Source organism: Brienomyrus brachyistius, chromosome 19 (genome assembly GCF_023856365.1).
Source record: "Brienomyrus brachyistius isolate T26 chromosome 19, BBRACH_0.4, whole genome shotgun sequence".
Taxonomy (NCBI): Eukaryota; Metazoa; Chordata; class Actinopteri; order Osteoglossiformes; family Mormyridae; genus Brienomyrus; species Brienomyrus brachyistius.
In genome coordinates, this window is record NC_064551.1 from 20,097,392 (window position 1) to 20,122,883 (window position 25,492).

The 25,492-nt window shown below is 45.4% G+C and overlaps 1 protein-coding gene across 1 annotated transcript in view; it reads left to right on the top strand.

The window, feature by feature from the left end:
- The first annotated feature begins 2,521 nt into the window (after positions 1-2,521).
- LOC125715178 (intersectin-2-like) overlaps positions 2,522-25,492 on the top strand; it is a 44,387-nt gene continuing 21,416 nt past the window's right edge. Inside the window, exons 1-9 of the mRNA XM_048986483.1 lie at positions 2,522-2,766; positions 13,586-13,666; positions 17,600-17,692; positions 19,669-19,732; positions 20,941-21,104; positions 22,009-22,272; positions 22,554-22,650; positions 23,170-23,312; positions 25,030-25,093. Of these exons, the coding sequence (XP_048842440.1) occupies positions 13,660-13,666; positions 17,600-17,692; positions 19,669-19,732; positions 20,941-21,104; positions 22,009-22,272; positions 22,554-22,650; positions 23,170-23,312; positions 25,030-25,093 (896 nt within the window). The 5' untranslated portion in view covers positions 2,522-2,766; positions 13,586-13,659. The remainder of the gene's footprint in view (positions 2,767-13,585; positions 13,667-17,599; positions 17,693-19,668; positions 19,733-20,940; positions 21,105-22,008; positions 22,273-22,553; positions 22,651-23,169; positions 23,313-25,029; positions 25,094-25,492) is intronic.

Genomic DNA, 25,492 nt, shown 5'->3' on the forward strand with positions numbered 1-25,492 from the left:
ACATTCCCCCCCCCACACAGTCACACCACAGGTATTTATACAAGATCTGATACATTCCGATAGTAGCTCTGCAACTAACTCAGCAGTGCTGTGTGAGGCCCTGCTTTGGCTGCATGAGAACTTGCTGAATGTTGATACACTTGAGTGGAGTTGAATATGAGGTATAACAGTAACAGGATTGGAAGGTTCTGCTGTTGTGTAAGAGAAATCATAGCTTATTTGGGATTGTCATGCTGGCATTCTATCTGCGTCAGCTTCAGTAGTTGCCTAATGCCGTACTCGATTACATGCTGTCAGCATTACATGTGGTTACACCCCACCACCGTGGCCCTGGTCTGCACAAACGGCCCATACTATTTTCATTGCGTAAACTCCGACAATGCTTCCTCAGACCACTTAGCTAATCTGTCTCACCAGGAAAGCATTCAGAGCTGAAAGGGCGTTTACCACAGTGATCTGAGATGCCTTTATGCTGTTCCAAAAATGTCTCTCTCCTATTTTGCTTGTGAGGAACACCGATATTAAAGGTCCTTATTTGCCACAATGGAAACTATGTCCAGAAATAATCAGGGAGGAAGCGATCATTTGTGGGCCAGGCTGATTCCTTTTTAAAAAGCTGTTCTGTTCAGGGCCTTTAAAAAATCCATTCCCTTCAGCTAGTCTTGGATCTATAGAGATTTATTGTAAGACATGAGTGTAATATCTCACAAATTGTAAAATGTTACTTAATCACTGTAAATTTCTGTAAATATCAATGGTGTCCAGGGCTACAGCGTGATAACAATGATAAATATCCAAATAAAAGAATTTTCACCTTGCAGACATACCTTTATATACCTCTCCCTAGTAAATCAAGTTAATGCATCCACACAACCAGTGAAATAAATTGAAATTCTTTTTAGTCTCATTAAAATGATTCTGTACATATCTCCATTATATTTTTCCTCATTACTTTTACTGGTAGAATAATCTTTATTATATTCACCTAGCAGCCATACACAATTGGCTATTTCGCTGCACTTCTGAGGTGCTTTGATGAGAGAAGAGAAATGATTGGTGGAAATTCACTGTTGAATTAAAGTCAGTTGGTGGAAATGTTGTTTAAATAATTCAGACTGCATGTAGGAGCACACACTATTAAGTAAAACTGACATTGATAAAAAAAATATATATATATATATTTTTTTTATATATATATTTTATATCCCCCCCCCCCCCAATGGGAGGGCAGCACCCAAGCGCTCCTATGGGCCAGCCGCCACTGATAAAATGTTAAGAACCACTAATCTAGATGAAAGTATGATAGAAAAGCCCAAATACTGAATCTGAATATAGTGATTTAGAGATACTGGATACAGTCCATTCATAAGAACCAGTGGTTTAGTTTGTAATAGGGCCCGATCTATGGGTGGTCTTGGTCCGACCAATTCAGATAAATGAAATTAAATATTTTTTATAATGCCATTTTATAACTTTGTGGTCTTGGTTTCTGAATCTTAAAATTGCTATTTATGTACAGACGGGGTTTATCTCTAAAAAGGACAAACTACATGATTGGCCGGGAGCAGTAGTTTATTCTGTGAAATCAATAACCATTAACGGGTAGTGTTTAACAAACTCCTTAATGTATCAAGAATTTTCTCTGGCATTAGCTGCTGTATAATTCTATGTATATCAATCCATCCATCTTACAACCAGTTATTCTGGACTCGGGTGTACCTAGAAATTCTGCCCCTCCCCCCCCACCAAATTTTACTTGTAGTTTTACATATTCAGAGGCCTCTGTTAAGTGTTGCCAGGGCTGGCCCGTGGCATAGGCAATATAGGCAAATGCTAAGGGCGCCGTCCACCCAGGGGGCGCCACGAACGGAGGAAGAAAAAAAGTGTAACATTCCACTATTGTTAAAACTAGTTAGTATTAATGTGTCTTAATATGAAAAGAACAAGCCCACGTGAATTTACTTGCTTAGCAAAGCCTATTAAGTAGTAGCAGTAATAATAATAATAAGGATACGTAACTTTCCTACGAGGCCACCGCGGCGCCCCTCCACCCTCCGCGCCGCCCTCTTGCAACCCCCCTCAATAGCGAACATGAACACAACTTGATCTCTAATGGGGAGAGAGTCCTCATCGGCTAGGACTGTTACTGTATGTTGCCCTGGATCCCACCAGTCCCACCAGTCTATGCATATCCTAACATATCCAACATATATAACTGTTTCGTTTACACAAGAAAAAAAAGTGTTTTTAATCGGATCATGCTCCTGAAACGGAGCTAAACCAGTGTGAAAAGTTTAGTGCACGAATTGAAACAGGAGCAACGCTAATAGGGTTTGAGATTAAATGATGTGATTCTGCATCTCAGCCGACAGAAGGCGGTGCAGAGAGCAGTGCGAGAAGCGGAGCGCTAGAAGGGTTGGAGATTAATAGCTGTGATTCCGCAGCTCGGACAGCAGAGGGTGGTGCGGGGCGCGGCGCAGTGCGGGGAGCCGAGCTCCGGAGCGCCGCTGTCTCCTCCCACCGGAGCCGCGGCTGAATAGCATCCAGCGCTGCGCCGTCGTCAGCCATGTTGTTGGTGTGATTCTACGGGCGGCTCTTTAGCAGCAACAGGTCCGGCACATAATAAAGGCGTTTTCCGTGGTTTGTCAAGGTTACACGCTGTTAAGAAGAGGGGGAGCTTTCTTCGTGGTGGGAATGTCCATCATCTGCTGCCAGGATTAAAGGAGGGGAGCTCAAATGACTGTTTTTTTTCTCTTTCTACAAACAGTAAGTGTATTTCATATTTAGCGCTAATTCGCATTAAACACCGGCAGATCGTTCTTATACATCTTACCTGTTCGCTGTTTATCAGACAAACACCGATCCCCCATGCACAACTACAGCTGAGGGCTACTCAGTTCTATCATTGGGGAAGAAAAGGAGAAATGTATACACTTTTGCCTCTCCTTTAAAACAAAACCGACACGAATCCATATATTTTAAAAGCGTAGCCTGTTTATACTTCTGATAGTTTAATTAAAGGTTCTCGCGTGCAGTTAAAATGTCTGCATAACCAAACTCGTCCGGCCGGTTGCAAAGTCATAGTTTGAAAAAGGTTAGGGATCGTGCTGCTGCTTTTTCGCATCCAGATCGGTGCGTTTATTTTAAGTGCCCTTAAATCGCGCTGTCACTGCCACTTTGGAGGAGGATTGGTGACTTTTTAAACGCAAGCTGTAATAACCTTATCCTAATGGGGCGAGTGAGGTTAAGCGCCTCGGTGCGTGATCAGCACGTCCAAAAAATGATAGGGGTCATACTTTAGAAATACGCATAAATCTTTTTTTGTGTCCGGAGTGGGACGATCTGGTCGTACCCAACTTTGGCTTAGGTTTCATTTTTATGGCAGCGCTCCTCTCTCAACACAGTGCTAGTGACGATATAGCTTTATTTATTTTCTTGTTTTATTATTATTATTTTACTTTTTATAACGGCATATTCATGACATGTAGTGAAATCGTTTCGTTTCGACATGCAGCGATCATCTTGGAAGGGCAAACACGAAGTTTCAGTGTAGCCTCTTCACACTCTTTTTCATGTCTTATCTGAAAATGGCAACTGAGAGAGACAGCCCATGGAAATGAATGAAGGGCCTTCAGACCTAAGCTCTGCTTATCACTGACCAAGCTTTCGTTGCATGTTTACAGCAGGGATGTCGGTGTGTAATACTATAAGTGATTTTTTTTCAAAGGCTGATGTCACCTCGTGTCTATTATAATAAGCATTCATCTTTTACCAGGGCAGTTTAGCTAGTTGGTCTGTGTTAGAGGTTGCTAGTGTTTATTAGTCATTAGACATTTGTAATGTTTTATATAAAAATGCTAATCCCAAGATCTTCCTTTGTGCGTCTCTCAGTAATGACCCATTAGTTTGCTTGCTATTAAATCTCACTCATGTGAGGATAGCCTTGAGTTCTGAATAGCCTCTGAACAAACAGCTTTGTGTCATCAGCTGCACCATCAGGCATCCCTGGCTACGCTCCTGTCTTCGCTGTGGTGTGGCCCTGTGTCAGAATGACACCCTTGCTCAGTTTCACTGTAATTAGCCTCTTGGTAGCTTATAAAGCAAAATGTGAAGGCTAGTATTTGCATGACAGTTTCAGTGATCGGTTGGCATTGCTGGCTTCTCACGGCCCAGTGTGGTTCTTTTATTGGGTTCGGATCGGTTCGCTTGGGTGGAAAATGTTTGTCAGACCCAAGTTTGAACAGCGATGTTGTTTTCTGTCGTTGACTCAGATTTGCATAGTAGTTGTGTTGGAGTACCTCAGTCACTGTCCTGTTGTCTTCGTGGCATGTTGTTGTGTGATTATTTAATAAGCAAAGTCGCATAAACTATAGTTCAGTCAAAGGTCAGATTGAGGTCACATTCTCATCTGACAGTACTGTGATGCTTCACTTAATGCTGTCGTGTAGTAACTTCTTACTAGGTTTAGTGTGTGTATAAGTTCCAAACCCTTCCAGCTCTTAACTTCTGAGAAAGACCCTCATGAAAACAAAACGAAGACACGTGGTGATTCCTGGGAACACCAGAATGCTGCTGCTGCTGCTGCTGTGTACAAAGCAGAACTGTATACTGTCCTGTGGCCTTTTATACTTGGTTGGCTACACATGATGTCAGTATTGCCGAAGGGATGATTTGCTTATACGATGATGTCTAGACTGAACAGAACCTCATGTTCCGGATTCCCTGAGCTGGAGCTGTTTGTGATTCCGGCTGGGATGTACTGTAGATGTTCTACTTCATGACTGGATTTTTTTATTATTTTTTTGTATTACGTTCGACATGGTGTCTCATAAATCCCTCCCTTAACAAACAGGGATATTTACCCCATCAGTTGGATCCTGTGCCCTTAAATCCCAAAAGACATGTGTCTCTGATACAATTATGAGACTCGGGTGAGGAGGATCTGGGGACCGATGACTCTCCTTAAAGCAGAACGTGGCAGATGAACAGCTCTAGGTGGGTGGCCTCCAGGCAAACATATAAAGAATGCTGGCAATTTTTCTGACAAAGACTGTCGAGTGCGCGTGATCACACCCGACGTATGTGGTGTGATCTGTAGGCTTTCTGCATGGGCGGCATCAGAGCGTAGCACGGAGGACAACCGATAAACCGACAGGCCGACTGGGTCACAGGTCACTGGTGCTCAGTGTGCAGTGCAGGTGAGTGCTGTGGTGATCTGGATGGGCGATCCCGCCAACGGGGACAGGGGCCAGACCTCTTGCTCCTCCATACTCAGCATTAAAGTGAAGTTTAATAGCTTCTCAGCCAGATTATCCTAATACCTTCCATGTCAGTGTGCATCGAAGTATACTTTGTCCATTATGTTTGACTGGTAAAATGGTTTTTTTATGACCTTTGAATCCATCTTCTATAATGAGAAGTATGTTATTAATAACAAAATAATAATGTTGTTAGTAATTCAAACAACAACAACAAACACAATAATTTAAATAATAATTTTAATAATAATAATAATAATAATATTGGAGTCCAATGTTGTGTCCCTTGTGGCTTGGCACTGTAGTAAGAATACAGGATTACCGTGTTACACAGGACGGCATGGGGGTCAGTGGGCAGCAATGTTGCCTCATATCATATGGGGGTTTTGAATCCTGCCTTGACTCTGTTTGTAGATTTAACATGTTCCTCTCATGTTGTTTAGCTTCCCTCCAGACAGTATTCTGATCCTTTCCATATTTAGAGGAGTTTAAAAAGTTAATCACTGTGTCACCTTTCCTCTGGCTTCCGAGAACTAGATGAATTGTGGAATTTAAATTAGCTGGTGTGTGTGTGTGTGTGTGCGCGCGTGCGTGCATGTGTGCGTGATGGATGAAATGCCGACATAGGGTGTCTCCGGTCCTGTACTTCCTGTGGTAGCCCCCCGGGCTCACCACAGTTCTGTTCCTCATGAGCGACTGGAAGATAGATGGATGGTGTCCTGTAGTTATGTGAAACTTGCTTTACGTGTTGACTTGCGGACCTGGAGTACACCTATTAATAGCCTCAGGTGGATACTGTGGCATTTTTACTATCTAATAGTTTACCCTTGAGGGAAAAATATCTTAAATTCTTGTCAGTCCTGGAACATTTTTTTTGCAGTAGACTGCTAAGCTTTAGGGAGACCTCTGAGTTTGAAAACCAAAATAAAGACGCCTCCCATTGATAGACCTGCCTGCAATGCATTTGGTGTTCTAACCTGTATCTAGCGGTCACTTCTGGTCTCTTGTGTAATCTGGGCTGACACTTGGCTCATATAGAGCTTCCCTTTCTGGGGGCGCAGTGCATGCTGGGATAGCACAGTTTCCCACGCCATGGAGCAGCAGTCTCAGGCCCTGAAGCCCTGAGTGAGGGTGTCTGAGTTTTCCAAAAGTATTGGCGGTAATTGAAATTGATTTATTAATAAGAAATGCCACCTAGGTGCAGATGTGCGATTTCCTGGACACCTGGCAACAGCCAGCTAGCTATGCCTTAAAGGTTCAGTCAGGATTTGGACTGCTGACTGCTCGGCATTCCTGTTTGTTTGTGAAAGGGCGTGTTTCGCCACGGTGCAACCCAAGGCCCTTTCCTCTATGGAGAGGCGCACAAACCGGCCTGGCGTGGGCAGCTCGCTTGCGCTACCTTGCTAGGGTGTGTCTGCGAGCAGCTTTCACTGACTCGGGGGGGGGGGGGGGCCTCCCCTGCTGGGCTGGAGGCTGCAGGACCAGCAGTTTGGGCGTGGCTGGCATGAGAGGCCCGCAGTGGGCGGGTCAGGGTCCTGGAAGCCTGACGTTCACTGTCTCCTTACCTGGAGCAAGCGCCTGTCACCTCCGAGGACCTCTTAGCTGTCCTCTTAGACGCCTGAACACAATGGTGATGACACTAGACAAGATTTGTGTTAATTTTGTGTCTCTAGGAGCAGCTTGGGCCCACAGAGTCAGCTGCTAGTTTTTTGCTGGGAATATGGAGGTGCTTTGTGTCGTGATCATGACTCGGCGAGCAGGCAAGAATTAGTCAGCCTGCCTTTCCGCTCAGCTTCACAACCCATGGGTACGTGCATGACCTCGCGCTGCTCGACCAGGGACCTGCGGCTGTCGCTGAGCCTGGGTGCCTCTCTCCCCGCTTTCCTCCTTGGGTCTCCGCCTCCTGATGCCATGGGGGCGTAGTCCTCCCAGCCTGAAACCCGAACAGTGTGGATTCCTGAGTACTGACCTGCGCAGGGCGTCCTGTGTCACGCTGTCAGAGTAGAAAAAGCCACCTTGGAAAATTACGTTTTGCTCTTCCTGGCAAAAAAGGAGTAAACGTTTCTAAAATCCCCGAAGTAACTATAAACATTAATGGTAAAAATATGTATTGAAGTATCAACCGATATTGTAAATCCAGCTCTTGGGCGTAATGCTAGAACTGTTACACTATCCTGGTAAATGAGTTTCCTTAAAAATGGTCCAAGTTGTGCTGTGTAGGCTAAGTGAGCTGTCCCCCCCCCAGCTAGGGGGCGCCGGAGAGCACGGTGGTGATGGGTGGGGGTCAGTGAGAAAGCTGCTCCCAGCTGCCTTCTGACCTTCATGGATTACATCACTTCCTGCCTGCAGGGGGCTCTCTGGAAACAAAACCATCACCTGTCACAGCTGCCCACTTGGAAACGTGTGTTTTTCAGGTTTCGCCGCAGCTTGTGTGAAAAGTGATACGTCCAGCATTTTCAGGACACCAGGAACTGCTTGAGAGCCGAGAAAGCAGGGCTTGCTAGATGATAATGAATGGTAACTAATGCAGTTTATGGTTAAAGTCAGGCTGCAGCAGTAATGCTCCAGAAATAAAAAGAGCCTGCTGGGCTCCTCCAGAATGTGCACCTCTCAGAACTCTCTCTCTTCACGTTCCAGAAGCTCGAAGCAGGGACAGTCGCCTCTCCTCCCGTGTCCGTGGCGATCGCTGGGCCCCCGTTGGGAAGGGGGACAGAGGCAGGCACTTCACACTTGTCGTTGGTGCTCATCCTTCTGTCAGCACTGAATGATCGGAAAAAAACATGCTGTATTTTTTCTGCCGACTTTTCCGCAGACATTAGCCAGCGCTAACAAACTGCTTCAGAAGGTTTAGTTTAGCACAACACTGCAGGAAGGACAGCATCTTTTGTGCACAATTTATGCAATTGCATTCTTAATATTCTGTTTTAGTTTCGATCCCCAGAAGTTACATAAATATAACGGTTGTATTTTTGGCTGCATAAAATGTAATTTGTCTGTATTTTAAGAATATAATGCAGGAATATGATGATATCTATGCATCAGTCATCCATTCGCTTTACACTGAGTCAGGTTACTGGGGTCAGGCTCTGCTCCCCCGGCAGCATAAAACACAAGACAAGGGTGCACCCTGGGTATTATACAGGCAAGGCATAGACACCTTTTTAGCCTCACTGCATGTCTCTGGACCGTGGGAGGAACCCCAAGGAAAGCCATGTTTACCGTCACTCGGGTCTGGGCTACGAACAGTCACTACATTAAATATTAAATAAACAGGTTCCTTATTTAGGAGATGCTGAAGCAGCATGTTCTGCTAACCAGCTAGCTATTTGTGGTCTTCTGACTCCGCTCATTAGCTATTTATTTTGTTTTTGAAACGTCGGGGGGAGTCGGCCCTCTGAAACGACACCTGTAAGCCAACGTGCTACTGATTGTATATTGCAGTAATAATGGTTTAGTAGTTGGATAGCTAACTAATGTATAACAACAGAGTGAGTGAGTGTCTGACCTTCTGGCCAGTTAGAGCCCAGTGCATTGATGATGTGATGCTCGGTTATCACACACTGGGAATAACAGCTTATGCCAAACTGGTATATTACGTAAAATCGGAGGTAGGAATCTTTGTTAAATAAATTTAGCGAAAATAAACTGAAAGGCTAAAAAACAGGCATTATGCATTGTGGGGACCCAATATAAGAATCTATGACTGCAATGAAAAAACCTAAAAATGCCAAAAGTCTTGTGTTTTTTTATGGTTAGGGCTGGGTAGGGGTTAAGGTTGTCATTGTTGGGATCAGGGATTTTCTCATAGAAATGAATTGAGTGTTCCCACAAAGATATGAATATAAACTTGTGTGTGTTTGTGAATGAGCAAGCTCTCCAGAGTGTTCCTGTCTTGCCCCTAATGCTGCCTGTGACTGGCGTCAGGTCAATCCAGCCATAAATAGACTTCTTATTTATGTTTTATGGATGGATGGATGATTGCATAGATGGATGTGACTCACCTCCGGCTCAGATTGTCACTTAAGCCTATGTCGTCTTCGTTAGGAATTCTAAAGAAGTTCTTCGTCTTCCTTAATGTTCCAAGAAAGTTGGCTTAAGTGTCACTCATGTTGCAACTGATGTATTTGGGTGATTGTTTCAGAAGGAACGTTCATGCACACTTACTGCTGTTCCTGTGGTCTAAGTTTTGACTGTCCTGCTGCTCTCCTCGTCCCCTGCGTGGTGGGACCACAAGATGAGTTTGTGCCCATTTCTCCCAGTGCACCCATTAGCAGCAGTACTGGATGCTGTCAAGCTGCCACTGGCAGATATGAGCAGCACCTGCTGCCTGTTGATGTGACGAGTGCCTTATTTCTCATAGAATATAACAGTTGCAGTTGTTAAGCGAGTTGCTTTAGAGGAATGAAAGTCTTCAGATTCATTTTTGCTTCCTCTTCCCAGTGTCAGCTTTACAGTTGGCCAGCACTGTCTGTAGTTGTATGAAACCCCAGTGTCGCCATGGCGAATTAGGCAGGCTTGCAGAAGTTTCTGGCCGAAGCGACAGACGATTCTGAGGTTTCGGCTAGACAATGGCGACTGTGTGAAGTGGTAACTGGGATTTGAACCCAAACCAGTCATTGGGATTCAAGGGAGGCAGGAAACTGATGCAGATCCAGAGTTCCAGCATTGTGAATCCCGAGACTAGGAGCAGCTTCTACCCCAAGGCTGACAGCCCACTGAATACTCCCCCCCCCCACAGCCACAGTTAGCATAATATTTTATTATTGTGCTGAGAATCTACTTAAGAACTTAGGTTGTGCCTGTGTCAAGACATATTCATTCGTATGATTGTGTGCACAGAAGTGAAAATGATGTAACCAAGCAGCACATGCTGAATACATGTACCGTTACAGCTCTGATATAAACCGTGTCCAGCCCCCCAGGTCCTCACTGTAGTTTGCACTGTAAATCCTGTGAATCCCTCCCCCTGTCACTCGCTGTTTGTACGCTGCACTGTGGTCCTGGGGGAACATTATTTCCTGCCATTGTACACTGTATATGGATTGTATGAAAATAAGGTCCGATTGTCCTGACTATTTCATTTGTTTGTCTGTTTCGTGCTAGATGCTGCCCCTGCTGACTGGGAGCAGGTGTTTCACAGTTGGGTCTGTTTGGTGAGGTGAAGGCACCTCCCTCCCCCAGGTCATGGGTGGCTGGTTAGCGACTGTTTTAGATGTGACATTATTTGCGTCATGGCAGGGGGGTGTGTTTTTCTAGAACACGCTTAGCTGTTCAGTGCAGACGATTCTTTTCCACATGCGCTTGGTGTAGCGCTGTCAGTACGCAACCCTGGTTAACGTGGGAGTACAGTCCTCTGGTGTGTCTAGGAAAATGGTTTCTAATAGATCGAGAGTGAAAGTTGTGTCGTCTCTGTTCCTGTTTCGTTTCACTGTTTCTCCACTGGTTTCCATCACTGTTTCTCCGCTTTGCCGTAAGCAGCCCCTCCCATGTGGCTGGCATGTGCTGTGGGAAGGGGGGACTTACCCAGAGGACTAAATTTGCAAAGATTTGGTTGTTGGTTTCAACTTGCTTGCATGACCACCTGTGAGGTGTTTGCGGCTTTCTTTGGGAAACCAAGATGGTTCAGTTATGAAATGATTCCAGGGTCAGCTGGGGCTTGATCTCGCTCCTTTAGTTCTCGTTCCCTTTTGGCTGATAAGCTCAAGTCGTAACTGTGCCAGTTCGTTCATTCACAGGAGTGTTTTCTGAAGCTGTTTACCTGAGATGCATTACAGTGCCGTACACAGTACCACGCTCTGCTGGTACTACCAGAGAGCCTTTTCTGTTCAGGCTAAGCTGAAATATTTATTCAGGCACAGCAATGATTACTTCTCTATTTTGTAAACATAGAAGTCCTTGGAAAGACATGGCCTGCTTGGGTTTAGCTATAGTGGACAGGTTTTACATGAGATTTGAATTGAGGTTGTCGCTTAGCCAGTGTCCCAGTATCCTTCCTAAGACAAATTACTTGCTTTATGTTCAATTTATTTAACACTCTATGGGCTACATTAAACACTTACTGATTACCAGACAAATATTTGCTATGGTCACGGGATGGTGCCATGAGGAACAGATAATCTGTTATAAGCCACAGTTTGAGGCTACCATACGTTCTGATTAAATGTAGACTTGCCAACTGTTGTCTGACTGATTCTGAGCATGTGTCGGCTCCATTTTTCTCCTGGAGAGGAAATGATGTCATTGCTTCATGTGGAGTTTCTATCCCTGGTGATAATATGAGTTTTATTCCAGTCTACACTTTATATCAGAGGTGACCAGTCTTATCCGCAAAGGGCTGGTGTATATTCAGGTTTTTGAAGACTGAAGAATATCAATCTGGAAAAACAGTAGGAGAATGAAGGGGGGGTTTAAAAGCAGTGGAGGGGCATGAGACTTTCGGGGGGGGGGGGGTGCTGATACATGAAAATGTACTGTAGGATTACAGTAGGGTCTGGCATCAGGGTTGAGCATTTTTACTGGGGACAACATAAATACAGGTGTACTCCACTGCAGAGTTTAATGGCAAATAACAGCAATTCTCATAGATCAGCTTTCCGCCAGTTTGCCTTTGTGTATAATGTTAAATGGGTGCAACCCTTACATCCTTAAGTCAATTTAAGTGCCATCGAGCTGATGTATGGGTGTAGTTCTGGCTGGCTTTATGGCAGAAACTGTAACACTACCTTAACATTCCCCTCCGTATCTGCTTGTCTCCATCCTCTTCTTGGCTGAGACGCCCAAGGAATAATGTGAGGAACCTGTAATTTTTAATTTTTTTTTATGTTTGTTTTTCTTCCTGTTCCACAGAGGAGTGTTAAGAGCAGGATTACATTCAGAGTTGTTTTTAAGATGTTGCCCTGAAGGATTCTGGGAAGGAACGTGGAGGAGCACAATGGCCGGCTTTGAGCAAGCTGAGAGCAATGCTGGGTGTGGCTGGGAGGCAGGTCTTGGGTAACCCTGTGTGGGTGGGATATAATGCCGCCCCTGTGTGCCTGGAGGGACGCTGTCCTTGGTCTGTGGGCTGAGAGGCCAGGGAGGGCGTCCAGGCGAGTTGACAGTGCGCTGAAAGGCCACCGCGTAGCGACATAGCATAGACCGCTACCCTAGAGCTGACGAGTACCACTGAAATCTGCTTCTGCATGCTGAGGAAACGTCTAACACGGTATTGCTGCAGCAGGACATGCTCTGTTGACAATTTCTGCTGGCTGTTGCCAGTTCATTATGTATAAATGGCGCTGTGTGGCTGAACAGGTTAGGACTCTGCGAGCATGATCAGAAGGTCACTGGTTCAAGTCCCGTCGTCAGCAGAGTGATGTTACCAGTGGGTCCTAGAGCAAGACCCTTTTCACTCCAGGAACCCACTTTTGCGAGTGTAAGTCACTTTGGATAAATGCTTCAGCTAAATAATTGTGATAAACGTAACGGAAAAGCCGACACTTGATGACTTGATGGCAGAGCCTGGCTGAGTTTGCTGAGCTTTCAGGCCTGCTTGGGATGGCGGAGTGGGCAGCGGGCAGTGTCACATGACTGTAGCGGGTGTCCATGTTACCTGAGCCAGGCTCAGGTCGCAGAGGCTGCTGAGCTCAGCGTTTAGCTGCCGCTGCCCCGCGTCTGTCCCGGATGTGGCGTGACCCGATAAACATCTGGAAGGGCTTCTCATTGGGCCCCTGCTCGCCCTCTCCCGAGCAGTGCGGTGGCACGGCGGTTATATAATTTGCGATGATGTGTACTCGGCGTGGGGGAGTCGCTGTCTCCAGAGTGGGGGGTTAAAAGTGAGATTAATGCCCTGACTTGTCCATGTTTGATGTTGGCAAAGCCTCAAATCTCAGCACCGTACGTTTCTAAAAACTCCATAAGCACCTTTTCCTGTTTTCTTAAAGCACAAAGAAACACCTTTTGATTCCTTTGATTTGCTCTTCCTTCAATTTTCACCTTATTCCCTTTAGTAAAATTAATAAACTGCTCTGTTTGTTGTGTTGAGAGCTGTTATTGTGCAGTGTCCCGGGTACTTGGCCGGGTTTGAAAGGAAAAGGGCTCATTGACGGCTCAGCTCTGAAATGGGGGGGGTGGGGGGTGCGGGCTTGAGCTTCTGTACGCCCCTGGGCCCCATTACGCCTGTAACATTCCCTTTAAGACTGCTGATCCTGATTTTGGGGGAAGTTTATTAAAGTCTGAGAGGCGGGGGGAGTTTGGGAGAGAACACCATACCCGTGTGTGGTTCACTCTGCCTTTTCCCTCTAGATCACTAATGGGTAGATTTCGCCTCCTCCCTCCCATTTGTGTTGCAGATGACTGCAAGTTAGCCAGCTGAGAAGATTGGGGCAGCCCACCCAGGCCAGCCCACCCCTCCCCACTCATAGCCATGAATGGTAAGATCTCTGCTGCATCAGCACATGACCTTTGCCTGAATGAGAATGTATTTGCTCAGCGATGGGCAGTATTTGTGATGCATGTATTTAAAATATGTATTGTAAATACAAAATGGTATTTTGTAATTTTATATTTGATTTCATAAAAATGATTATATAATTTGTATCAAAATACTTTGTATTTTGAAAAAACGGGACATAATTTCCCCCGTAATGCATGTGTGATGACACCATGTGTGCAGATCCTTTGTGCTGCAAAAGGAGGACGTTTAGTTTTTTCTGACATTTTATTTAATGGTCCTTAGAGCCAATACCTGGTCACTTGTGTTTAACCAAAAGACTTAAAAGGTCCATTCAGGCCTATTTGTGTTTAAGGTATGTAAACTGTTGCCGCGTGAAGTGCTTAAATTTTTTGCCATTCTTCATTTAAAATTTTGTTCTTTGGAGTTATTTGCATCTGTGTTGCACAAAAGGAAGTAGTTTTGTCGATTAAATTGAAAATCTTTGAATTACTTTTTTGTTTGATTTGCCATTATCTGAGTTCACTTAAGCAGTGGAAAAATGTTGCCCTTCTGCTTGGCGATTTTGTGTCGAAATGCTTGGAAAGAACATGCTGAAACAGGACAGTATGTGAAATGTGGTTTAGTATTTTTAAAATACAAAATGCTGTTTAAATTGATATTTTGTAGTTTATTTTGATACACGAATTGGGTATTTGTATGAAAATACATTCTCATGCATTTTTGCCCATCTGTGTGTGTGTGTGTGTGTGTGTGTGTGTGTGTGTGTGTGTGTGTGTGTGTGTGTGTGCGTGTTTGTGTTCCCAAGCGCTGTACAGGGGGGTACAGCCTGGGGGGGGCCAGAGAGCTGGATGTGCAGTCAGAGCGGAGCACTCGCCGGAGCCATCTGTCTGATCCTGAAAAGACTTAGTCGCATCGATCGCTGGCAGGAATTCCTCCATGCGTCTCTGCTGACGTATCGATCTGGCAGCGGGTGAAGGCTTATTACTGCATCAGACGGCCAGAGTAGAGGGCGTCAGCTCTGCTCACAGTCAGCGTGAAGTTCACGGGCTGGCAAAAGAAGCAGAAATACAGCCGGACATCAGCTAATCTTTCGGATCCAAGATTGCTTCTGTCGTACACCTATATGACGATAAACATAGGTCACGATGTTTGTACAAGGTCACATTGAAGCAATTATGCTTGCTTGCATTTAAAAGTCTTTGGCCCTCATCTTGGGATCGATGTCTTTCAAAGCCCATTACAGAGAGATTCTGAAAAGGACACCTTGCCGTCTGGGTCTCTAGATGTAGTCCTTGTTTACTGAGTGTCAGAGTTCTGAGTCTCGTTACTCTGTCTTTGGTAAATATAGGTGTTTAATGTTGGGGAGGTTAGTTTTAGACACACACAAACACGACCAAGGTATGCAGAAGAGCATCTCCGAACGCACAACACGTCGAACCTTGAGGCAGATGGGCTATAGCAGCAGAAGACTACACTGGGTGCCACTCCTGTCAGCAAAGAACAGGAAACTGAGGCTACACACACACACTGCTCAAAAAAATTAAAGGAACACTTATTGTACTTATATATACATATATACATATACACTCACAACCATCTCTAGGGTTTATAGAGAATGGTCCGAAAAAGGGAAAACATCCAGTGGGCGAAAATGCCTTGTTGATGTCAGAGGAGAATGGCTAGAGTGGTTCAAGCTGATAGAAAGGCAACAGTAACTCAAATAACCACTCGTTACAACCAAGATATGCAGAAGAGCATCTCCGAACGCACAACACGTCGAACCTTGAGGCAGATGGGCTACAGCAGCAGAAGACTACACCGGGTGCTACTCCTGTCAGCAAAGAACAGGAAACTGAGGCTACAAATCGCACAGGCTCACTGAAATTGGTCAATAGAAGATTGGAAAAATGTTGCCTGGTCTGATGAGTCTCGATTTCTGCTGCGACATTCAGATGGTACGGTCAGAATTTGGCATCAACAACATGAAAGCATGGATCCATCCTGCCTTGTTTCAACAGTTCAGGTGGTGGTGTAATGGTGTGGGAGACATTTTCTTGGCACACTTTGGGCCCCTTAGTACTAATTGATCATCGTTGCAACGCCACAGCCTACCTGAGTATTGTTGCTGACCATGTCCATCGCTTTATGACCACAGTGTACCCATCTTCTGATGGCTACTTCCAGCAGGATAATGCACCATGTCATAAAGCTCGAATCATCTCAGACTGGTTTCTTGATCATGACAATGAGTTCACTGTACTCAAATGGCCTCCACAGTCACCAGATCTCAATCGAATAGAGCACCTTTGGGATGTGGTGGAACGGGAGATTCGCGTCATGTATGTGCAGCCGATCTGCAGCAACTGCGTGATGCTATCATCTCAATATGGACCAATATCTCTGAGGAATGTTTCCAGTACCTTGTTGAATCTATGCCATGAAGGATTAAGGTAGTACTGAAGGCAAAAGGGGGTCCAACCCGGTACTAGCAAGGTGTACCTAATAAAGTGGTGTGTGTGTGTGTGTGTGTGTGTGTGTGTGTGTCTGTAGCATGTCAGTTTTGTGTTCAAAACTGTGATTTTATGGAAAAAAGGGACCTTACTAGATGGGTCTGTGGGTCATGGCTGCAGAAAGCCAGCAGGCCGTCACTGTTGTGGTTGATGTTTTCGAACGTCAGTGTCTACCTGCGTTTTGATGCACTGCAGTTTTCACTCACTCCATGTTGCATCCATGATGGCCTGCATCTGTCGGCTTTATATAGCCAATTAGTTAGCATAACACAACTACATTGATCATTAAGGAGTGCTTTTAATTGCAGATTATCTCCCACTAGTGTAGCACATTAACGTGTGTGTCTGCGTTTAGAAACTCAACAATTGAGTGTTTCTTTGGCCTATAGTTTCAGCCTTGATGTTTGTCCTCTCAGTTGAGCGCCAGAAGTCGCCCTTTATTGGCAGCACTGGGGACATGACTGTCTCCACCTGAGGGGGGCGACCTGAGGGGGGCGACCTGAGGGGGGCGACCTGAGGGAGGCGTCACTAGTCAGGTTTCATATGCATGTATGTGCTGCAGATCCTGACTTGTAAAATCACTAATGAAACAATGACTTGTTGAGATATGTCAGCTTTCTTTAAAAAATAGCTCATTAGCATTTACACCTTATTCATAATACATGAATTGCCTAAATGAATCTGCCCCTTTAAGCCGGCTGCGTGATTTCTGACGTGCTGCTTTCCATAGGAGTCGGCGGTGGGCGGCACTTTGGCACGTCCCGCATTCCTGTTCTCGATTTGCTTTGTAAATAATGATTGTGGCTTTGGAACGACCCGGGCGTGGATGTGATAAGACTCGCCCTGAAGAGTCACGTGCTCCAGTCATGGGGTTAAACAAAAGCATGACTTTCCTGTCCTGCGTTGAAGTTAAAAAGTCAAAGTCACTTTTTTTTTTTTTTTTTAGATTGTTTCCTTGAGTAATAATCGCCAGTCATCCATAGTCATATGTTGTCTGTACTCATTACTCAATAACCATCATTTATACTATGGGTACCATCTATACCCGACTGACAGTTTGCTTATCACACGTGTATATATTGTACAGTAGATAAGATGAACTGTTTTTGGTGTCAGAGGGAAATTCTTGTTCCAGCAGGAGCAAGTGCATAGTGTGCAGTGGGCAGGGTGCAGTGGGCAGGGTGCAGGGACAGCACACATGGTGCAAACAAGCGAGAAAGCACACAAATCGAATTGTGACTTAAAAAAAGTTTTATTTTTGCACTGTCTTGTAGGTTTGCAGTAGATGCCAAACTGCGTTTCCTCGTCTGATTACTTGTCCACTGTGCACTGACAATGAAGGCGAGTCTAATATGTCTTATGTGTTTATTCACCCCCCAAACCCTTGTTTCTTCCCACAGGTGGCCAGAGCATTTGGGCCATCACTAAGAAAGAGAGGGAGAATCATGACAAACAGTTTGACTCGCTCTCCCCCACCATGGGCTATGTTTCAGGTAGAGTTCTGCCTCGCCATATCGGTACTGTGCTGCCTGCAGGATGGGTGGTGGCCCTTTAGCGGCCTGGAGCCAGATCTGTCATGGGGGGGGAAACCTTTGTGAGCTTACAACAGCTGAGTGGGTCGCTTTTCAGACAGGACGTTGGCAAGCTGATGACACTGATGAAGATGGAGTGGATTGATTACCCCCCCCGTGGGTTCTAACACATTTTAGGAGCGATTGGTGGCTCAGCAGGTTAGGTGACTGCCAACCCTGGGATTTGACCCAACAACCTGATTTGGTTGTTGGGTCAAAAAGCCACATGAATTCCAATCTGAGTGTTCACATTCAGGTCATAGGGCCGCGTATCGGATGCGTATCTGATTTAGTACCTCATATGAAGGTGACACAAGTCCGATTTGAAAAGATCAGATTTGCGTGTCCATACAGCCCTGAAAAGATTCGATATGTGTCACATGAAGGCAAAAAATCTGATTTGAGTCACTTCAGCATGGCAGTGTGGACGTAGCCAGAGAGATTTCACCCCTGGGCTCTAAAGAAAGGCCCTTGTTCCTGGGACTGCCCTCTGCCCTTACCTTCAAAAAATGTACAGGAGCATTTGGCAAATCAAACATAAATGCTTCAGTGTAAATCCTGTCTAGTGGCACTTGCTCTGCCACGTGTGTGCCGTGGTCCTCATCAGTTCTTGTGAGATTGTTCTCGTGCAAATGCCCCTCCCTCTTCCTCCTCTGAGGTGACTGCGTAGTGTACCTCAGGGAGCCCCCCTCCCCTCCCCTCCAGTATGAGCTGTTGATGAGGGGGTGGGTTTGCTGAGCACCGGATCTGAGTCCCTCCCCTTCGCTTCCTCCGAGTCGGAGGGCCGCCGTTGCTGTGGCAACCTCTCTCTGTACGTCAGGAGGTGTTTAAACATCCGGCACGCACAGGCTGATTAATAACCGGCTGCGGCGCCGACACCCCCCCCGCCTGAACCATACCTCAGCTTGCCTGTTGGACGTATTTTCTTGGCGCTGGCCTGTGTGGGGGTGTCAAGTCTGCAGCCTTGGCTTACACCGCCCCTCCCACACCACTGTCTCACACCTCCGCTGATCTTGCCATCATCTCGTCACGTTATATATTGTTTCGTTAGTGTTTGTCACGGTTTCCTGTGTCAGTCTCTATCATGCCCCATTTTCTGCTCCATCCCCCCCCGGCAATAATTTTCAATAACCACTTAGGCACTGTGTGTATATAGACTTAAGCTGAACCCCCCCCCCCCCATCCTGCACTGCCACATGTATTTCTTTAATTATTGTGAGTTCCTCCTTTCTTATCGGTCTATAGGTGGCAAGGTGAATGTTCCCTTCTGTTCCCTTACATTTGCATGCTGTGATAGTAAGACCCTTATGGCTTCGTCCTCTTGTGGCCTCCAGCATGCAGCATGGCAGTATTTGTGTAACATACTGCTACTCTCGTGGCTGCAGAGTGTACGCGGCTTGACTGGAGAACTATGAACGTCTCCGTGGATGCTTACGCAGAGTGGATACATGAGTGTTGCACTTGTGCAGAGCAGTATGAGCCCCAAGGAGAGCAATGTCGGATGCATTGTCCATGGGTCTGACGGTCTGCGGGTAGAAGCCTTTATCAGTCTTGTTGTCCTGCGCTCCTGTGTCGTCTTCCTGATAGCAGAAATGTGTAGAGCCCATGCTGTGGGTGTGTGCTGTCCTTAATGGTGTGGGCCCTCCTGATCACCTTGGTGGGGTAAATGTCCTAAAGTGATGGAAGGCTGCTCCAGAGATGGGCTGTGGATCCTGTCCTGCCGTCTGAGCCGGTGTCGTGTGTGACACGTATGGCTCTATAGGGGGTGCCTGCGGCTGTTTGGACCGGCAGGTGTGTGACATGTATGGCTCTGTAGGGGGCGCCTGCGGCTGTTTAAGTCGGTGTGATGCGTGACGTGTGTCCGCCTGTGGCGCTCTGATATGTTTCTGTCCTCACAGGAGACCAGGCGCGCCAGTTCTTCGTGCAGTCGGGCCTCCCGTCCTCCATTCTGGCCGAAATATGGTGAGGACGTTCAGCGATTCTCCACTGTGTTCTCTCTGCACAACCAGAAACACCATGCAATACTGAGCATTGTGGTGTTCAGTTCAAATAACAGGCTGAATGTTGTTTACAGACGCATTGTTCCCCATTCAAACACTGATATATTAGTGTATAATCTCAGCAACTCATGTTATTTAATTTTTTTGCTTTTGTCACTATGTATTATAATATAAGCATGAATATATTCAGTTAAAGTTTTTATTTCACATTCTTGCTAGTAAATGTCTGTATTTGTTGCCGACATTATATGGTTTTTCAGTCGTAGCTTATATTTCTGTCCTTGCAATTTTGTTGAATGGTATCAACAAATGCTGATATCTCTTTTAATGTAAATTCAGCTGGGGCATAAAATTGCCCCTCGCCCAATCACTTACCCAGGACAGGGTCACATGGGTCATCTATGGTCCTCATAAGCCAGTGCATCAAGTAAACAGTGTCATTCCGCAGCTGGATGCCTGTGTGTATTCCTGCTCATTTTCATTTCCTGATTTGTCCGAGCGGTGGAAAAAAACCAGCACTGTTCCTTTTTTAATGAGACCTGCAAGTTTGCCCTTACATCACTTCAAAGGTAATTTTGTAATTAAATGTAAACATTTAAAGAGGTAAGAGGCATGTTCTAGTAGCGAAGGGTGTGGATGGGAAGAGCAAAGCAGTAGCTATTACTGATATGTTATAAAACAGAACCTTTATTTTACTAACTGTGAGAAACGATGAGCACCGCTGTTACTCATTTACTTGTAATGGGAGTATTTGTGACCCTCGCTTGTCTAACCCAACTATCCGTTCGCTATGGATGAGCAGGCCACCTTACTGAGATTGTTTTAAGTGCAGTATGTGCATCTGAAGTCACAGGAAGGAGTCTTCCTCGTGAAGAAGCACATCTGATCCTGGATGTGGATAGCAGAGTCATGCTTCTTGCCCTGGTCGCAACTTCCTGTTGGAAATCCCTGCCTTTCCTTTAGTAGTATGAAGTTTTCATTAGTGAGATCAGAGCGGGACAGGAAGTCCAGCCTGATTAAGTCTGGAATCCCTGCCCATCCCCCCCCTCCCCAGAGTCCACGTGGGTAAATTTTGTGTCGCTGTCATATAGGCCTTGAAATAGCTTTATTTTTTTCTCCGGGAAAGCGACTGCAGCAGCTAACCATCTCCTCTTTGCTGCCATGCTGAAGGTCGCTGGCCGACATCGGCAAGGATGGGAAGATGGACCGACTGGAATTCTCCATCGCCATGAAGCTGATCAAGATGAAGCTGCAGGGGGAGTGCCTTCCCTCGGCGCTGCCCATTATCATGAAGACTTCAGTGCCCTCCCCTGCCATGCCCACAACGCACCACGGTAAGCCCCCCCCCCCCCACAAAACCACACATCCTACACAAAAGTGTACTTCAATCCTGGTCACGCGGGCACATTGACTTCCATCCAGCTTTCTCTCCCTGAATCCTCTCAGGCAGCGTTTAGCCTAAATGGTACCATAATGAGGTCTTTATGTACGACAAAAAAACAGTTGCCAGATAATTCTTTTTTTAAAATTGGGTTCTTGCAAATAATAGGATTGGATGAGGGCCAGCTACCAGAAGTATCTGGCTCCCAAACACAGAAGGAAGCAGAAAAGGGCTCGCAATGTGCCTTTGTGTCATGTTGGGTGTTATAATGGCGCAAATGAGATGGCGCCCTCTGTTGGCTTGTTGTTGAATTAGCAAAGTGGGAATATCTGATAGCTGGTTAAAAAAAACCCCACAGATGTCACATTTCCCAGAGCACAAGTGCGTTCTCCTAGTTCTGTCTCAGGGTAGACAATTTTAAACCACGCTCTGGTTATTTAAATTGAACAAATAATTTTGTAAAAGAGAAATTATTTTGAATTTATTTTGTTAAGCTTATGCTACCAGTGGGTCTTTGTTAGCGCCCCATTTTATGTGGTGCTTTCTTTTGTTCTTTTGCAATGAGAATGCAGTTTTTTAACAAAGTTATGCGCAATAATTAATCACGAGCTGCTTAATATATTTTCTTTACTTTGAACGTGAATGTACTGGTGGTCTAATGCGATGTTTCCCAATCCGAACCTTCGGGGACTCAGTCGGTCCTTGTTTTTTCTCCCTCCGAGCTCCCAACTAGATGGTCCACATTTTTGCTCCCTACTGGGAACTGGGAGGGAGCAAAAATGTGGACTGTCTGTGGGTCCTCGAGGAATGGATTGGGAAGCACTGGTCTAATACGTGTAATGTCTTTGTTAATTCAGGAACAGGCTCCATGCCAAACTTGACCGTCATGCCTGCCATGCCCATGATGACACCCATGCCCATGATGACACCCATGCCCATGGCCTCCATGAGCCCGATGCCACCGCTGATGCCCTTAGGCCTGACGTCTGGCTTCGCCCCCAGACCGCCCTCCATCTTGTCCATGCCTCTCATTCCCACAGTTGGCACACCGACTCTGGCTAATGGCACCAGTGGCTTCCTTCAGCCCATCCCAGCCAACGGTCAGATTGCGCCCCTAGCGAGTAGGTGCCCTTCCATTTCCTGCATTCCTTTTATAAACATGTGGGCACACGGGAACCTCCCAGTTATCTTTCTGGAACAAGGGCAGGATTAAAAACGGCTGTGCTGGCCACTTCACCTATAGACCACTAAAGCATTGACGTCTACTCTTCACCATGGTCCTTGTCTACCTTAAATTGACCATCTGTTGAGCTTTGAAGGCCCTTCATCCTTCTCAGTGTTAACCTCCATGGTGACGTCACGTCTCCGTCAAAGTCAAGCCAGAATGTCTTTGTCCCCGCAGATCTTCCCCTTTCCAGCTCTTTCACGTCCAGCCCGTTGAGTTTTGCCAGCCCCCCAGTGACCAAGTCGAACTCCCTTCTGGACCTTGGGTCAAGCAGGTAGGCTCTCAAAGAAGCCAGCTGTCATCGAGGCATGGAATGAAGTGTCCTTCATTTCTCAGTGTGTCCAGCTTAGTCAAAATGAAAACCTCAATACACAGTTGATGGTTCTCCTCCTGTATGTTTATAGAAATTATCATTAATAGCCAAAAAATACAGCTAAGTATCAGGATAAAAGATTTTGTACTACAGTCTTGATACTAGACTCACTGATAGATGGTTCTGAATTAACTCATTTTAATTAATCTCATTGTTAGCAGATACTTTTATCGGCCAACTGAAAATACCAAGATAAATGTTACTGTCTGTCATTATTCTTGTACAGTTTGATAAAAATGTGTTTTAGCGATTTCTCCAAGCCAGAAGATGACTCATTTTAAATATGCTCTTATGAATCACCCAGTCCCACGCATTTTGCTACGTAAAATGAAATGCTACCCAGACGTTCTGAAGCAGGTATCTTGACACGGATTTATCTGAAGGGCTCGACCTTTTGCCTGGTGTCTTCATCCTGTCTAGCTCCAACTCCTCCTCCACCACCTCCCTAACAAGCAACTCCCCCAAGACGGGCACCTCCGACTGGGCGGTGCCACAGGCCTCGCGGCTGAAGTACCGGCAGCAGTTCAACAGCTTGGACAAGCAGATGATTAACTACCTCTCAGGTGGGTAATCCTTGTGCTGTCTGCCATGTATCTGGCTGCTTGCTGGGGGGGCTCTACACATTCATGTGTCGGAGCTAAGTCTTAAAAATGGCATTTATAACCATGGTCTTCTGTCAGATAATATAAACCCACCCCACACAAGATAAAATCACATTTAGTATAACCAAAAGCTGTGCTTTATTTCGTGATGACGAGAAAACTATTATAAGAGCCAAATTTAATTTAATTCCTTGAGTATTTGTTGAATTATCATTTAAAAGGTGACACGAAAACCTTATTTTTTTAGTCTCATTGGAAATTGAGATAATCATCCTTGAGAGAATCTGATTGAGAATCAGCATTGGGGCTCTCCTCTTTGTAGATTCTCTGACGTATCAGGCACTACACAGTGAAAAGCATGTACAGAATGTTATTCAACTAATTAGATGCTGGTCAAGAACAACACATCAGTGTTTTTTTACCTTTTGCTTGCGTATTGGCTATGTTACTCCTTGTATTTGTGTTAGCACTGGATATTCAGTAATTTCTTAGTGTTCCTCATTTTAGTCTGTGAAGGTTAACTAAAATCTAAGTATATGAAAGAAATATAATGAACCATTTTTTCCCGGAATGTGGTTAATGGTCTGTAGTTGGTACTATTGCCTGTACTTTCTTTGGACCTTTTAAACAGATGTAAAAAGTTTTTAAGATAATGATCAGGTAGATAAGAGTATCTTTAACATGTTGGTAATAGGTGCTGAGCAGAAATTACCTTTGGAAGGAATTCGTCCTTTGCGGTGTAAGACTATCGCGCAGCCATAAACGCTTTTCCTTTAATGATCTGAATGTGGGTGTTGCAGTCATAACAGTAAGTAATTCACAGAGATGTGTAAGGAGTAGATTATTCAGATGCCACCTCTGCACTTGACAGGTTCCCCAGCGAACCCAGTTAGCACCTTTTAATGACAATTGGATATTCAGTAATTTCTTAGTGTTCCTCATTTTAGTCTGTGAAGGTTAACTAAAATCTAAGTATATGAAAGAAATATAATGAACCATTTTTTCCCGGAATGTGGTTAATGGTCTGTAGTTGGTACTATTGCCTGTACTTTCTTTGGACCTTTTAAACAGATGTAAAAAGTTTTTAGGATAATGATCAGGTAGATAAGAGTATCTTTAACATGTTGGTAATAGGTGCTGAGCAGAAATTACCTTTGGAAGGAATTCGTCCTTTGCGGTGTAAGACTATCGCGCAGCCATAAACGCTTTTCCTTTAATGATCTGAATGTGGGTGTTGCAGTCATAACAGTAAGTAATTCACAGAGATGTGTAAGGAGTAGATTATTCAGATGCCACCTCTGCACTTGACAGGTTCCCCAGCGAACCCAGTTAGCACCTTTTAATGACAATTAAACACAGCATGTTATTTGTAATAAGCTTGTTCAGGGATTCGTCAGGCATGTTCGTAATAATAGGAAAGCAGTTCACATTAATTACAGACTTTTGCATCACGGGTAAAAGGCTCAGGGCTCCGGCTGTTGATTTAATTACTCCAGTAATTAAATGAGTCATAGCTCGCAAGTGACATTGCAGGCTGTGTTCGACGGGAGCTAGATTATGAAACATTTTGTACGTTAATGGTGGTTTCTTGGTGGGAACCCCCCCCCCCCCCCCCCCACAATTTTCAGGTCGTTCAGCTTGAAGCTCATATTCCCCTCGCCATTTTTCTACCTTGCAGGTGTGCAGGTCAGGAACGTTCTGGCCTCATCCCAGCTCACTCAGACTCAGCTAGCCACTGTTTGGTGAGTGTCCACTGAATTCTTCACGGCCGCAGTGGTACGCTTGGTTTATTTGCCCCTCTTAAATTACGTAGCTCGATCCTTTCAGCATCCACTCTATGCGGGCAGTGTGTGGCTCCACAGGTGAGGACCATATGTCTGTAACCGCAAGGTCGACAGTTCAAGTCCCCGGATTGGCAGTGATTTCTCTGCTGGTCCCCTGAACAACCTCTAATTGCTCCAATTGACCCTGCGCTGATTTCAGAAGCCATCATGATATTTCCAGGGCCGGTTGCTTTTCTTAAGTGGTCTGTTCCTGTTAGCACGCGTCAGGCAGCTGGTGCGACGGCTCGAGGCAGGAGGTCTGTACTTCTGAGTTGTGACTCATGGGATCCTACTGATAATCAACTAATAGGAAGCGTG